Source organism: Phacochoerus africanus, chromosome 9, assembly GCF_016906955.1.
Source record: "Phacochoerus africanus isolate WHEZ1 chromosome 9, ROS_Pafr_v1, whole genome shotgun sequence".
Classification (NCBI taxonomy): Eukaryota; Metazoa; Chordata; class Mammalia; order Artiodactyla; family Suidae; genus Phacochoerus; species Phacochoerus africanus.
Genome location: NC_062552.1, coordinates 39,054,450 through 39,070,730, shown reverse-complemented (window position 1 = coordinate 39,070,730; position 16,281 = coordinate 39,054,450). Strand labels below are relative to the sequence as shown.

Below are 16,281 nucleotides of genomic sequence, written 5' to 3'. Positions count from 1 at the left end.
TGTGGAGGTTCCCAGGCTAGGGTCCAATCGGAGTTGTAGCGGCCGGTCTACACCACAGCCACAGCAACATGGGATCCGAGACAAGTCTGCGACCTACACCACAGCTCATGGCAACGCCAGATCCTTAACCCACTGAGCAAGGCCAGGGATTGAACCTGCAACCTCATGGTTCCTAGTTGGATTCGTTTCCACTGTGCCACGGTGGGAACTCCAGCCAGTGATGTTTAAAAACAAAAACATATCACTGCCTTAATTGAAGCCCTAGAATAGATTCTCATTTTTTCATTTTTGGTCATACTTATGGCATATGAAGTTCCTGGACCAGGGATTGAATCTGAGCTACAGCTACAACCTACACCACAGCTGCAGCAACACCCAATCATTAACCCACTGCGCTGGGCCAGAGGATGGAATCTGTGCTATTGCAGAGACAATGCTGGATCCTTAACTGGCTGCACTACAGCAGGACTTCATTTCTCATTTCATTAAAATAAAAGCCCCAGCCCTCGGACACCTCAATACAAGAAGCCCTGCACAATCTAACTCCATCTCATTCCATTTTCTTCTTGCTTCTTCCATTCCAACATCCATGCCCGTCTGTGCCTTTCAGGTCTCTGCACTTGTTACCAGGCCAGGAATGTCTCCCCAGCTTTTCATATGGCTAGCACAAGATCGTGCTTCAAGTCTCAGCTCAAATGTCACCTTTTCAAAGGGACGCTCCTTGACTCTTACTAGCCAAAATAGTCATCCTCTACAATTCACTCTTTTAGATCCACCAGCTTATTCACTTGTAAGAATTTTTCTTAATCAGAAATTATTTTGATTATTTGTGTGTACTTTTTTCCAGTTTTCCCCACCATACCATAAATTCAAAGAGGGCTGAGATCTTGTCTGTCTTGAAATTCACTAATGGCTAGCTTAAAATAAAGAAGCTACTTTTTCCCTCTGAGCAGGTTTATTTATTTATTTATTTTTGCCTCTTTTTTTGTGGGCCACACCCGCGGCATATGGACGTTCCCAGGCTAGGGGTCTAATGGGAGCTGTAGCTGCTGGCCTACGCCAGAGACACAGCAACCCCAGGTCCGAGCCGCATCTGCAACCTACACCACAGCTCATGGCAATGCCAGATCCTTAACCCACTGAGCGAGACCAGGGACTGAACCCACAACCTCACAGTTCCTAGTCGGATTCATTTCCGCTGCACCATGACAGGAACTCCTGAGCTGGTTTACTTTAGATTTCCCCTCGTTTCAAGCTTTTCTGGATTTTAGTCAAAGAAAATAATTACTCTGGCATTTACCATGAAAAAAAAAAACTAGGGGAGAAAAACCACATGAGACAAGGACTACAACTCCCGCCCCCCACCCAAAGTCTAGACTGGACACAGACAACACACAGGTATCCAACAGCTGCTCTTTATAAAACTTTTCAAAATGTGGAAGGACAGAGGAATATGGGTGTAGGCAAAAATAATATACTTGTGACACCTGCATCAAAAATTCAAGTTTTTCAACCATTCCCCTAGCAATCACTAATCACAATAGTGATTTGGTAATAAAGAAAGAAAAGCGCAAAATAACTAAAATATGTGATCCTTGCTCCAGAGAGTGATTTCCTCACTGACTTGGTTCTCTCTCATTTTGGTCTAGTCAGCTATTTATCACCTGTTCTGGATGTTTCTTCCTGACATTCTGTGCCTTTAACACATACTCTTTTCTTATGAAGTCTCATGATTAGAGTAAGTTCCCCATTCTACTTCTTAAAACCGAAAAGACACCTTCCCAATTCCAAATTCAAAAAAGAACACTTTCTTTGAAGGATTTATCTCTAGTTTTTATTTCGGGATTTTTTTCTACCCTATTTCTATTTTTTTAATCAATCCTAGGTTCAATTCTGTTTTTGTTGGATGGCTGTCTTGACTAAACTAGATGGCCAGGCTAGACCTAGAAGCCCATACGCTATTTAACTTCTCAAGAAAATGAAATGACCAACTTTTTTTTAAATGTACTGAGATTCTGAAGTCTTAGGATACTTAAGCTTTCTTTCTGTAAGTAGTTTCAACAATTTGATAAATGGCAGAGGAGAAAAATGAAAATGAGAATAACCTGAACAATAAAACTGTGTTGAAACAAAATGGTAAGCACCTCGAGTCTCAAGTTCCAATTACAGAGCCAGCAGCACAGGCAAAGTATAGTACAGGGATTTCTGAATGTCTCTGTGCCACAATGGCATCACCCCGAGAGTTTTGGAATAACACAGCCCTACAGATTTGGAGTTAGGGGATCCTGGATGAGCCGGAATTTCAAAATTGGAGAGTGTTAGGGACATCAAGAAATTGAAAATCGGAAGCTTAAAACTAAGACTGCCTAGCACATTAGACCCTTGAAAAAAACCCCAACTGTCTCTAACGGATAGCAAATGTTACAAATCTGTATTTTACAACATCTCCCCAGTAGATTCTGCTCAGATTTGGAAATCACAGGTACAAAGCCAAGAACATGGCTTTTGAGATCCACTGTCAATTCTACCACCTCAAACTTTAAGACCTTGAACAATTCGATTATTTCAGCACACTTATTAGTTTCTTCCCTGGTAAACAGATAATATTTATCTGTGTTAATATTTAACACCCAATATTACAGGGGTGATATGATAAATAAATAAGAAATAAAGCACCAAGCACAGTTCCCGGCACACAACAGTCTTCAATACACAGTATGTCTTAAAGGGCCTGAAACATGCACCACAGTGTTTATAAATACAAGGACACACCTAATGGTGCCACTATGTTACTTTTATCCACCAGAAGTTAACTATTCACTTTCCATCTCTGTGGATTCCTAGAGAGATTAGAGCTTTACAGACTTTTTTTTTCCTCCCAATAATCTTTTCAGTAACAACTGAAAACAAAGTTAAAACCCACACGCACCTTGATATAAGCTACTACAGGACAAATAAATACTTAAATGAATGCTTTTAAGGAAATACTTTAAATATCGAGTGGGGGAACTGAGAAGTCTTATACTGATGAGACACAGATTAAAGCAAGATACAGTGCTTTGGGGGGGTTATTTTTAGAAAGGGAAAGGAAAAAAGTCTCTGGGAGTGTTTCAAGGTAGGTTTAATTTTTCTGGTCAGGGTCTAAGAAATTCTTAATTGACTACCATTTGGAATAGGTAATACGAAAGCCAACAAGAAGTTTCTAATCACTGGAACCTTCACCTTCCCACAATGTGACTACAGAAATATCTCTCCAGGGTTGCTTGAAAACACAACCAACTAAAAACTAAAACTAACATAAGGGATCTATACAGAACCACATTCCCGAAAGGGAGACAGACACCGTCCTAGACTTTAAAAAAATTTTTTTGCAATTGTGTAACCTGGTCTGTCTGACTCTACTCTCGAAATGAGCTGGAAGAGAATGAAGGAAAAGCCTCCATGCCCTGCCCTAGCCAGGCCCAGGGAAGGAAGACAAAGGGTCCAGGCTGCAGCCTTAGGAAGGCGACAGGAGCCTTCACCTCCAATTTTGACGAGGTGGGAAGCAAGTTCAGGGAGGGAACCCCTCGGCTTCAACGCCCGATCCTCAGCCCACGTCCTCGCTCAAAGGCAAATGGTAAAAGCAGCAAGACGCCGGCGCCCCCAGTCCCTTCTCGCTCTGAGCCGGCGGCCTCGTCTTTTGGGTCTGGGGGCACCGGGAAGGACCATGCTACGCGGCCCCCGGCCCAAGTACGGCATTCGGCCCGGGAGCGGAGCCCCCACACCCCGGACCTCCAAGCGCTGAGGCCGAGAAGCATCCACGAAGGGCGCCGCCCGCGCCGCCAGGAAAGATGGCGCCCGCGGAGCAACTGCGCCACCAGCCCTGGCGACGGGCCAGGCCCAGCGCCATCTTAGCGCCTTCCAACCGCCCCCACCCCACCCCACCCCCGCAAGAGCCCGCGTCCCGGCCGATGCGGGGGACGCGAACCGCGTCGGGCCCGCGCAATCTCGGCCAAGAGTGCCACCGAGCTCCCGTCTCTTCGGACCCGCCCCGCGGGCCCCGCAGCAGGCGCCTGGCTGGGCCGCGGGTCCTCCGCGCGGCGCGAGGGCTTGTTCGGGCCCGGCCGCGGGTCGTCGGTGGTGCTTCGGGCCCAGGCAGCGAGGCAACGGGGAAAGGCCAGTCCCGCCGGCAGGCGCGCTCCGGGAACCGGGCCGGATCGGGCACCGGGCCGGGGTGGTCGGCCGGCCCCAAGCTCTCCCGGCCGCGGCCGCCCGCACTAGCGGCGGGAAGGAGGAAGCCAGGAAGAAAAATAAACCCCGTCTCCGCCGCCGGCTCCCTCCCGCCCGCTCCCCTCCCCCCTCGGGACGTGGGGTCCATTTTGCCGAGAAGAAAGAAAATGCGATTCACACCCAAGAGCTTCCGAGAGAGAAAAGCAACGAGGGGGGGAAAACCGAGGGGAGGAGATTGGAAAAGCTTATTTTTCTTCCTCGCCCGCCGTCACTCCTGGCCCTCCCTGCCCCCTGCTCGCGGCCCCGCCGCGCCGTCCTCCCCTCGCCGAGCCCCGCTCCCTCCTTCCCGGCTCCCGGCGGCTCCGGGGGGGCGGAAAACACACTCACACTCGCGCACACAACTAATTTTAAACCGGCTCAATCAATGAGTCATTAAAAGGCTTCCCTCCCCTCTCCTCCCCACCACCAACCGCCACGCCACCCCCCTTCCCAGGCTCTCCCTCTCCCCGCTCCAGAAATTTGCATCCGCGGAAAAGGAAAAAAAAAAAAAAAAAAAAGGCGCCGGGCCCCCACCCCGCCGAAGCGCCCCCAGCCCGGCCCCGCCGCCCCCTGCCCGCCCGCGCCCCGCCCGAGACACTGAACTTGGTCTTCCCGGGGCCCGGGCATCGCTGGGAAAGACATAAACACTCGATTCCCCTTTTCTCCGTGTCCATTAAACATCCACCCACCACCACCATCACCCACCCACAAACCCACCCCCCCCAAAAAAAAAACACAGCCTTAGCCAATAGCTCTCTGGGCTGAAACCTAATATCCTGGTTTTGGCAACTCGGTGTTTAATTTGCTCCTCTTTCTTTTCTGTCTGTCTGGAGATAGATCTCCAGCCCCCCCTCCCTCGCTTTTCCCCTCCCCGAAGGAAAGAGGCAGAGGAAGGAGGTTGTGTGTGTTTTTTTTTTTTTCTCCTTGAAATTTTTATCACAAAATTATAATACACTCAAAGGGAAACTCACCGTCATGAAAAAGCAGTGCCTTGTCAACGGGGTTTCTGCGCCATCGCACCAGGGGCGGCGGCGGCGGCGGCGGCGGGCGCGGGGCGCGGGGCGCGGGCGCGGGAGCTCCCGGCCGAGCGGCGCCGGCCACACGCGCTCCGCTCTCTCTCTCGCTCACCCCCGCGCCGGGCGGCGGGCGCCCGCTCCCCGCGCCCGCCCGGCCTTCATGCTCTGCGCCCGGGCAAACCGCTCGCCTGCTCGTCTACCTCCAAACTTCGGTTCTCGCCTAGCAAAAAACGTGGAGATTAGGATTTTTTTAATTAAAAAAAAAAATTTTTTTTTAAGAAAACCCAAGCTCCAGAGCTGTTAATTCCTGTTTCCTTTGGGATTCTTTTTAACTTCAAGAAATGTAGTGGTTTATTCAAGAAACAGGGTTTTTTGGCTTTTTTTTTTTTTTTTTTAAGATCTACAAGATGCGTGCTATTCTCCGCAGGCGCTCTGCGCGCACACACACACAAACACACACACACACAATCCAGTTTTAGCCAGGGGGAGGAGAGGCAGGAGGGGAATTTAAAAACAAAAAACAATATTTCTTTATAACTCTAATTAGAACAAGTCCCAGTAAGTACTTTTTTGCATATGCTTAAATAAAAAACCCGAAAACATCACTTTTAGTTATTTGGCAAATAATTGATTTCATTCTAACTTTTAATTCTACTAAGATTTCTTTTGCAACACCCTCTTTCCATTCCAGAATGCTGTGAAACCTTATCTGTAAACCTGTATTTCAACATTGAAAGGTAGAAAAAAAAAAAAAAAAACCCAACTGTAGCGGCCAAGATGAAGGTGAGGAGCTAAGTCACTCTCAAAACGTGCAATTCCAACTGCTTTCTTTTTATGTAGATACTTTTATCCCACAGTTGTGGAATCTTCATGATGTGATCCCCAGTCTTAAAAAGAGAGCTACTCAAAAATCCAGAGAAATAGAACAAGTTTAAAAAAGAGCAAGCTGCCCAAACTTTTAACACTATTTAGTCAAGTATAATTACCACCCGTTTTTAATCTCAAATCTCAAATTGTTGAGATGTCTCCATTTAACCATCCAGCACCCACAGCATATAAATAAATGTGAATTATGACAATGTGGATTTTGGGTGGGTGCCTTTGTGGTCTAGGTTAATTACATTTACTTTTTTCCATAAATGCCCACAAAAATATGGTGGGGGTTTTGTTGTCTTTTAATTTAAATAACCATCAAGGTAAAAGATCAATTGTACAAAAATGTGATTCGGATTTTTTAAAATACTTATGTAATCCCTAGAAATATCGTAAAATTTTAAATTATTTTGTACTACTGGAGTTCCCCTCATGGCGCAGCAGAAACGAATCCGACTAGGAACCATGAGGTTGCAGGTTCAATCCCTGGCCTCGCTCAGTGAGTGGGTTAAGGATCTGGCGTTGCCATGAGCTGTGGTGTAGGTCGAAGACTCGGCTAGGATCTGGTGTTGCTGTGGCTCTGGCATAAGCTAGCAGCTGTAGCTCCAATTGTACCCCTGGCCTGGGAACCTCCATATGCCATGGGTGTGGCCCTAAAAAGACAAAAAAGACCAAAAAAAAATTAGTTTGTATTACATATAGCAATGAAGTTCTACTGATAAACAGAAAGACTACCCCAGATAGTTGATGGGTTTAAAATAAAATTATCCCTAGATTTAAATTATTTAAGTGAAACTGTTCTCTCTCTCTCTGCTTTTTTTAGAACTGCAGCTGGGGCATAAGGAGGTTCCCAGGCTAGGGGTCAATCAGAACTATAGCTGCCAGCCTCTGCCACAGCCATAGCAATGCAGGAACCGATCGGTGTCTGCGACCTACACCACAGCTCATGGCAACGCCGGATCCTTAACCCACTGAGCAAGGCCAGGGATTGAACCTGTATTTTCATGGATGCTAGTCAGATTCGTTAACCACTGAGCCAAGACAGGAACTCCTAAGTGAAATTGTTTAGTTTCTAACATAATATCCCCTTAGCATTAAAAAGCATAATGGTATCACTCCTTGTTGCTTTTATAAGAATACTGTAACTGTGCTATTTTATTGCACAAAATAAATATGTCAAGGTTGGCATACAATGTTGTCATATTCAAGATAAAAGATCTTTTAAAAAAACAAACCATATCTTGTTCCAGTTACTGCCACTCTGTCATTAACCACTTGTGCTTTGTATTTAGACGCCTTAATAATACAGTCAGTGATTTAGTATCACATAGTATCATCAAGGTGTTTGCTCAGAACGTGTGTAGTGTGCGGTCACATTCAGCCAAGGCCTTCCTGGAACAGTAGTCTTTGCATACATTAGCATATTTCTCTACACTTGACAGTTGGACCAAGCAGTTTTCTAATTGGCTTGGGAAATTTTTAAACATGTTTCAAAGTGCCTTTGGATTGGCTGGAGTTTTAATTATAATACACGTTTTGAAGAATTACATTTCAATAGATTCCATGGATTATTCATCACAATTAGGGCCCACCAAGCAAGTTTTACAGCTGTTGCTCCACAGCTCCAATGAAATATTAATGGATTTCAGAAAGCTTTTCTCCTAAGTAGGCCAAAACCCTTAAGAAAAACAAATCTGACCTTATTTTTTTGCTTTTTAGGGCTGTACCCTCCACATATGGGGGTTCCCAGGCTAGGAGTTGAGTTGGAGCTACAGCTGCCAGCCAACACCACAGCAGTGTAGGGTCCAAGCTGCATCTTTGACCTACACCACAGCTCACAACGCCTGGATCCTTAACCCACTGAGCGAGGCCAGGGATCAAACCTGCAACCTCATGGTTACTAGTTGGATTCATTTCCACTGCTCCACAACAGGAACTCCACAAACCTGACTTTAAAAGATCACCCAACAAAGCCGAATTTATACACTTCTGAAGAGTATAGGGCATTGTGGATTTTTTCCACAAGTGTCTAAATATAAGAGCACCGACATTTACTGAGGGCCTACTAGGTGCTACCGGGCATTATTCGAGATACTCTAATATTCTATCCTTGCATGAACCTTCATGCTAACCCATAGAATAATGTTTAATTATCCAGATTTTTTTTGCAGATGAAATCTCCCAATGTTTCAGTAATTTGCCTGAGGTCATCAGTCTAGTAAGAGCTGCTGGGGGAGCCCAGGCCTAGTTGACGTCACAATTTACCCTCTTTTCAAGTCTCCCAAAGGATCATGGGAACAAGCAGTTCTTGCTGTTTCAATATAAACCAAGTTCAGTGGTGTAGTACAGGCAGAGGGGACCACCCTTTAACGAGGGAAGACCTACTTTGACAATGCCAGTTTTCAAATCTAATTTAAAATATGTGGGGAGGGGGCCGATACTGGAACAGCAGTAAGGAGAATCTCAGATTCACCAGGTAACAGCAAATTGAAATCAGTTAGTAATAAAACAAAAACAAAATTTTGGCTGTGCCCATGCATGCAGAAGTTCTAGGGCCAGGGACTGAAGCCTCACCACAGTAGTGACCTGAGCCACAGTAGTGACAAGGCCAGACCCTTAACCTGCTGAGCCACCAGGGAACTCCAAAAACAACTTTTTTCCATATGAATTTAAAAAAAATTTTTTTAAATAAGTGATATGCCTTTGTACATAAACTTTTAAGTTATGGTTTATACAGACAGGATTTGGGTATCTGAATGTAAGATTGGGAAACTTTTAAAGAGGAAAGTTCTTAAAATGGTTTGACTATATGCAAATAATTTTAACTCTATTGCCTACAATTTAATTATGTACAATTAAATGGTCACTCCAATGATTCTCATCTGTGTATATGACCTAGAAAGAAGGGCAAGTGGACACAGAAAAAAGAAGGAAAAGAAGATGTAATTATCATTGAAATGTTCTAGCATGTGTTTGGGCCTCTAAATAAACAAGTGTCCACATAAAAAGTAAAAGTGGAAATGTTTCTGTTTTTTTGTGTTCTTCCTCTAAATGTTCCCCTTGGTTAGTTGGCCATGCTCTGAGGCGGAGAATGCAAATGCTGGAGCGTAAGTGATGCTATGCATGACCAGATGTGTCTAGACCACAGAGATCTGAAATATACCCCATGAGTTACTAAGGGCTGTATACTGCATGTGTGAAATAAAAATTTTAAAGTTCTCCATGTACATAAATAAGTAGGGACTCTTATGTGTACCTCTAGAGATACTTAGATTCTTAGGCTTAAAGGCACTGGCACTGTACTCAGACTGACTTGAGTTCAAATTCCACCTTTGTTACACAGCAGGTGTGTGGCTCTGGGCAAGTCACTTCACCCCTCAGAGGTTTGACTTCCTCATCTATAAAACAGGGATAATTATAGCACTCATGTCTGAGAGTTATTTTAAGGATTCAGGAACCAGTGCATGTAAAATGTTGAGCACAGCACCTGAAATATGAGAGGTCAGTACACTCAGCTAATATTTTATCGCCCTGTTTGGGTATAAGCCTGGTTGAACCGGGTGAACTCTCCCCATGTAAATTTCCAAAGGCACTCTCACAAGATTCCTCCTATTATATCTCTCTTATGGTCTGTCCTGGATCTGGAGCTCCTCAAGGCCTTTTTCTTTTCTTAGGCCCTAGCAGAGTACTTTGTATATCGTTATCTCTCAGTCAGCACTTGTGGGAGAAGAGAAAAACAGCCCTGTCCACAAAATGTATACGATACAAGGAATCAGCATATCTCTCCCTATATGTTTACGTGATATAGTAAATCTCCCTGAACCACATACAACCACTGCCCGGTTGATCACAGGCTGTATTGCCTAATGGTTTAGAAGTTCTCTGTCTCCTTCTCATTCTCTCTCTCATCAGTTGGAGCTTTATCATTGCCACTGTTTAGCCATGTGATCTTGGCCTATGTTTTACAATTCTATTGGAGTTCCCAATGTGGCGCAGTGGAAATGAACCCAACTAGTAACCGTGAGGTTGTGGGTTTGATCCCTGGCCTCACTCAGTGGGTTAAGGATCTGGCATTGCCGTGAGCTGTGGTGTCGGTCATAGACATGGCTCAGATCCTGCGTGGCTGTGGCCGTGGTTGTGGCATAGGCCGGCAGCTGTAGTTCCAATTTGACCCCCAGCCTGTGAACCTCCATATGCCATGGGGCGGCCCTAAAAAGCAAAAAAAAAAAAATAAAATTCTATCACCTCATGTTTACTCATATGTAAAAAGAAGGTGACAAGAGCCATATCTCAGGTCAGCAGGGGGAGAGGTCAGTGATACTAGGTATGCAAAACCCTTGCTTTAGTGCCTAGTATATAGTAAGTATTCAATAATAGTTGGCATTATTGTTGTGGTTGTTAATACTATTGCTAGAAGAAACCTGAAATTGTTTTCAAAGCAATGGTAAGTGAGCAACCTACTGGAGTGATTACAAATGTTTTTAATACCTTGCCTACATTATTATTTTATTTGCTACATGAACATAAACACTAAATCATCTTGGTAGAGACTAGGGCTATTCTAGTCCTGACATATTTCAAGCTGGTTATTTTCCTTGACAGACTTGGGAAAAAAAAAAAAAAAATCTGAACTCCTACAAGCTTCTAGTACAAGGATAAGGAGTAGAGCAGAACTGCTTAAAAAAAAAAAAAAAAAAGAAGAAGGCATCAGCACTCCCACTGGCCTTGCTGTCTTACACATCCAGCCTGTTTCCCCACAGAGTATATGAGGGGGTGGACAGCCATCAGGTTAGGAGGAAGGCGGGAAGGCACCAGCTCCCAGCCCCCGCAAAGGTGCACTGCCAGAACTCCCGTCCTCTCCTCAACAGGGCCTTCCTTCCACTCCACCTTGCCCAGGGTGGTGGGTCATGGAGGCAACAGAAGAAAGGTCTTGTAAGCTCAGAATCTGGTGACAAAGTCAGCCTTCAAGATAGGAAACCCATGCAAAGGGGCTTGCTCAGTAAATAAATGTCAGTGTCCTCTCTGAAAATGAAATTCAGAGGGAAGACATCTGAAGAAGGAATGACCCCTAAAAAAATGACTGGTAAACATAGCTGAAGACAAAGAAATAAGTAGGTACGAAGCAGGCACCAAGATATAACTGGAAGAAAAAACTCAGGGAGTAGAAAACACTGTATCACCTCCACAGATCATCTCTCAAGAGCCACGTTCTTAACTGAGCACAGCAAAGTTAGTCAGGCAATTCGAGAGCCCCCATGAAATACCCCTCACACCATACAATTCTCTTTCCTAAACCTTCTAATTACTAGTGACATTTTCCAAGCACTCTGATACTGAGCAAAGGTATAAATATTTTTGTACCCCAAAAGGTTTAGACACTTCCCTCACTGTAAATCACCAATCAACTAGCAGTTTGGGTAAAGTGATCAGTCTCTTGTGAGTCAGATTAACTTGAGTCAGGTCTAAGACCACCAAGAGGTTGTTCAGAGATGGGCAAATCAGAGCAAAGGACATGTACTCTGTACATATTTTAGGACCATGATTCCTTCTTTTTCTTTCATCTCCTTTAACCCGTGCAAACCACCTCCAAAACTTCCCTTAAATCCAGCCATTCTTCTCCACTAACCGCCTCATCTAAATACACGTCCTCATCTTTGGCTTGGCCTCCCATTTTACTGCCCTCCCATCAAACGTCTATCTAAATTACGACCAAACATCCCCAGGGAAGCTTATTAGAAATACAGATTCCTGGAGTTCTGATTGTGGTGCAGTAGAAACGAATCTGAACAGTGGCCATGAGGTTTTGGGTTCAATCCCTGGCCTTGCTCAGTGGGTTAAGTATCCGATGTTGCCCTGAGCTGTGGTGTAAGTCTCAGACGCGGCTCAGATCCTGTGTTGCTGTTGCTGTTGCCGTTGCCGTGGCTGTGGTGCAGGCTGACAGCTGCAGCTCCGATTTGACCCCTAGCCTGGGAACTTCCATATGCTGTGGGTGCAGCCTTAAAAACAAACAAACAAACAGATTCCCGAGGCCAAAGCCATCACCAAAGAAATGGAGTTTCTGGGGAGAGCTGAGGCCCTGATATTTGTCCTTTCCAGTGGTTCATTAGCCCCACCTGGCTTCCCAGGTGCACCTCCAGCCTGACGTCCAAGGAGTTCCCATTGTGGTTCAGCAGGAGTTCCCATTGTGGTTCAGCAACTAGTATCCCTGAGGATGCGGTTCAATCCCTGGCCTGGCTCAGTAAGTTCAGGATCTGGCGTTGCCGTGAGCTGTGGTGTAGGTCGAAGGAGTGGCTCTTTTCCCTTGTTGCTGCGGCTGTGGCTATGGTTGGCAACTGCAGCTCCAATTCAACCCCTCGCCTGGGAACCTCCATATGCTGCAGGTGCAGCCATTAAAAAAAAAAACCCTGCAGTCCAGTCACAGTGAATACCTACCCCCGAACAAACTTATCTCCATTTGGGCACATCCTTCCCTCTGCCTGAAATGTCCTCCTTCTTCTGTGGTAAGCCCACCATTCTCCAAGGCCCAGATCAAATGCCACCTCCTCTGGGAAGCCTTCTTCCATCCCTTACATCAGTGGCTTTCAAACATTTCTGCCTGAGACTCAATCTCAAGAAATAGATTTCACATTACAACGTAATAGAGGTATAACCGAAATGAAGCTTTCAGAAAACAGTACCTAAACTTACTATGAAGGATGTAACTCAATCTATTTCATTGTATTATCCTATTTTATTTAAAAAAATTTTTTTTTAAATTATTTTATTTATTTTTTTGTCTTTTGTTGTTGTTGTTGTTGTTGTTGTTGTTGTTATTTCTTGGGCCGCTCCCGCAGCATATGGAGGTTCCCAGGCTAGGGGTTGAATCGGAGCTGTAGCCACCGGCCTACGCCAGAGCCACAGCAACGTGGGATCCGAGCCGCGTCTGCGACCTACACCACAGCTCACGGCAACGCCGGATCGTTAACCCACCGAGCAAGGGCAGGGACCGAACCCACAACCTCATGGTTCCTAGTCGGATTCATTAACCACTGCGCCACGACAGGAACTCCTATTTTAAAAAATTTTAAATTACTTTTTATTTTTTTGATCATGCCTATGGCAGGTGAGATTCCTGGGCCAGGGACTGAACCCACACCACAGCAGGACTTGAGCCACTGCAGTGACAACACCAGATCCGTAACCTGCTGCACCACAAGGGAATCCTGTATCCCATCTTTAATAATGCTGTTTGCCCCCTTATAATGGATTTCATGATCTATTAATGGAAGCAACCCTCTTTTGAAAAATACTTCTTAAAGTGAATAAATGACCCCCTTCTCTATGCATGTGATTCATAGTCTGTTATACTATTTATCACACTCTACAGTAACGATGTTTGCAGCCTGTCTTCCTCCTAAATATGCACGCACCACCGAGAAGTCAGCACACCCTTGGGCAGTTACCCAGCCGTTGACAAATACAGAAATGAGAATACTGGAGAAGAAAAAATTTAATTGCTTTTGCTCGTGTCTAATTTTCTTTCTTTCTTTTTTTTTCTTCATTTCTGGTTATGGTTCACAGTGTGGTCTATCAGCAACTCCCAAGAGGCTGAGCCTGGAAATCATATTAGTTTCAATCCTTACATTAACAGCAATTTAAAAAACAGCCATTGTATTCCGGTACAATTTAACCAAGGTGTAAATTTTTCTTCCCCTCAAAAATAAAAACCACGTATAGGCAAAACCAACCAGAAAAATATTTTGTCGGGTTGCTAGCTTGCCAAGATAGCACAAATGTGGGCAATCAAATCTCTTACTTAGATACTTAGAAGCAAATATTCAAAAACCTCAAAACCCTCCTTCCGTACCACTTCAGAAAGGGAACCCCCCCCCCTGCAGGGCGGGTGCAGATAGAGGCCTTTCTATCTGTGCTGCCTAAAGCTCCAAGTCTCACCAGGCTGTTTCCATCAATACAAGCCCATGAAAAAAGTAGAAGAAAACAAAACAAAACAAAAAGAAACCAGAGTAGCTCAAATGAACCGCACTAATGAACCGGGCAAGTACCGGTGTAAATGGTACCTGTGATGGATGTTGGGGAGACTGCAGCCACAGGGGGAGGGAGCCTTTTTCTGCAGCACGCGGCTCCGTCGACAGGAAACCTGCCTGCAACACCCCCCAACTCTGCACACTGCTCATTTGCAGTACCATCATTTGCGTGATGCTGATTTGCTCAATGTCTTCCTAAACGTCCTCAGAGATTCACTGGAAGTATTTGTAGGCTTGGGGCAGCTGGCCCTAGGACAGGCTGGAAGTGGAGGAGGGGCCATCACCAAGTGTCACTGAAATGCTCTAGGGGCCAGAAGACAGAAGAGGCAATTCTGTTCAAGGAGACAGGGGAAGAGGAGTCACTTTAAAGCTGGGTTTTAAAGGATGGATAAGAGTTCTCTGAACCATGTAGGGAAGGAGAGGAGAGAGCTCCAGAGAAAGGAACTTTACCTGGGGTAGTCACTATTAAAAATGAATGAGGGGGGTGCCAGAAGGGTAGATGGTGAGAGGCTTGCCCATGGCTGAGAGTCTGGATGATTCTTTAGGCTGCCCCTTTCCATAAGTTGGATCACAATGCGATAGGTTGTGAAATCAATAAGATTGTGACCAGCTTTCGTAAAAAATGAAATTTCAGGGAGTTCCCTGGTGGTCTAATGGTTAAGGATCCAGCGTTGTCACTACTGTGGCATGGGTTTAATCCCTGGCCTGGGAACTTTGCATGTTGTGGGCACAGGAAAAAAGGAAGAAAGAAAGAAAAGAAAGAAAGAGAAAAGAAAAGAAAAGAAATTGTCTAGAATACAATATATCTGAATCCATCCCGGGTAGTGACGGTGTAAACTCTTGTGACATTTGTTTCCATTATGAATGTGTCTACGCATGTACTTGTTTGTGCTTAACCACTAGGCTGCCAAGGAACTCCCAAGTTTTGGGGTACTTTGTGACACAGCAAAAGACAACTAATAAACTGAATTATTCACGAAGTCTAGAAGAGCTGAACAATAATACCAGTACAATAGAGTTATCCAGGGCTTACATCCCACTCTACTAGAGTTACCTGGTACCTACATCATTTTTTTTTTTTCCCCAAAGAATCTATCTTGTCATATTTTCAGCCTGACTAGATTAGGGAAAGCCTCGCCCTCCCCCCGCCAAACAAACCCAACCCAACCTGGACAATGAGACCCTCTCTTCCGGAATTCGTATTTGAGATGCACAGACTGGGTCAGCTATGAGGGGCAGACTGTAAGTCTGGAAAGACAAGGGGGTCAAGGTCACCATTTTGGAGGAGTTATAAGGGGGCCCCCGTAAAGTGGCTGGGAAAGCAAAGGCCAATGTGGGAATTCCCTGGTGGCCTAGCAATTAAGGATCTGGCATTGTCACTGGGTCACTACTGTGGCAAGGGTTTGACCCCTGGCCTGGGAACTTCTGCATGCTATTGGTGAGGACAAAAAAAAAGCCAATGTATCTGGAAGAAGAAGAAAGCAGATTCTCAGTGGGCATGGAGGGAGGGAAGAGAAAGTGCCTGACAATGTTCTAAGTCTCATGAGGTCTGGCTGCTTTTCTAGTATTTGGGTTGGAAGAGTCCCCTTATGTATAACTATTTCCCATTCTACTTGCTCATCGAAGTGAGTTCCCTTTCTTGCAACTGAAAGATCCCCGAATATACCTCCAGCCAGCTTCTCTGCAGTGCTGGCCAGGGCAGCGGTTCCTCCTGCCATGGCAGGCCAAGGCTCCCTCCAGAGAAGAGTTAACAACTCGCCAGAGACTAAGCTATATTATTTCTGCCATGCAAAAAATGGTTATAGATCAAGAGAAAGGTCCTTTCAGACCATCCAACTCCTTTTGCCTTAACTCCAGTTTCCCCGAATAATCCTTTGATTATTAATGTACTTCAATTTAAAAAGCTGTGTTCTGGCCAGCAGACCTAATCATTCGAGTGGTTGGGTAAGTTCATGCCCATTATAAATTCGCAGATTGGCTTTCAAGTACAAATCATTCTGGAGTAACCTCCACTTCATTTCTGCTGCCCTCAGTCAAGCCCTGCCATTTATCCAATGACCCACTGTGGTCACCTCCCCATGGCACTTGCCCTGCTCCAATCTATCCTCTTCAACTTCTCT

At 45.2% G+C, this 16,281-nt stretch overlaps 2 protein-coding genes across 2 annotated transcripts in view; both read right to left on the bottom strand.

The window, feature by feature from the left end:
* The window catches only part of BICRAL (BICRA like chromatin remodeling complex associated protein), a 79,919-nt gene extending 74,400 nt beyond the window's left edge, over positions 1 to 5,519 (bottom strand). The window contains exon 1 of the mRNA XM_047797667.1: positions 5,220 to 5,519. The gene's annotated coding sequence lies outside the window, so the exon portion shown is untranslated. The remainder of the gene's footprint in view (positions 1 to 5,219) is intronic.
* On the bottom strand, positions 1,402 to 4,524 carry LOC125136835 (translation initiation factor IF-2-like). The gene has a single exon (XM_047797670.1). It carries the CDS (start codon positions 4,355 to 4,357, stop codon positions 3,710 to 3,712), a length of 648 nt encoding a protein of 215 aa, XP_047653626.1. The 5' UTR covers positions 4,358 to 4,524; the 3' UTR covers positions 1,402 to 3,709.
* Positions 5,520 to 16,281: the final 10,762 nt, after the last annotated feature.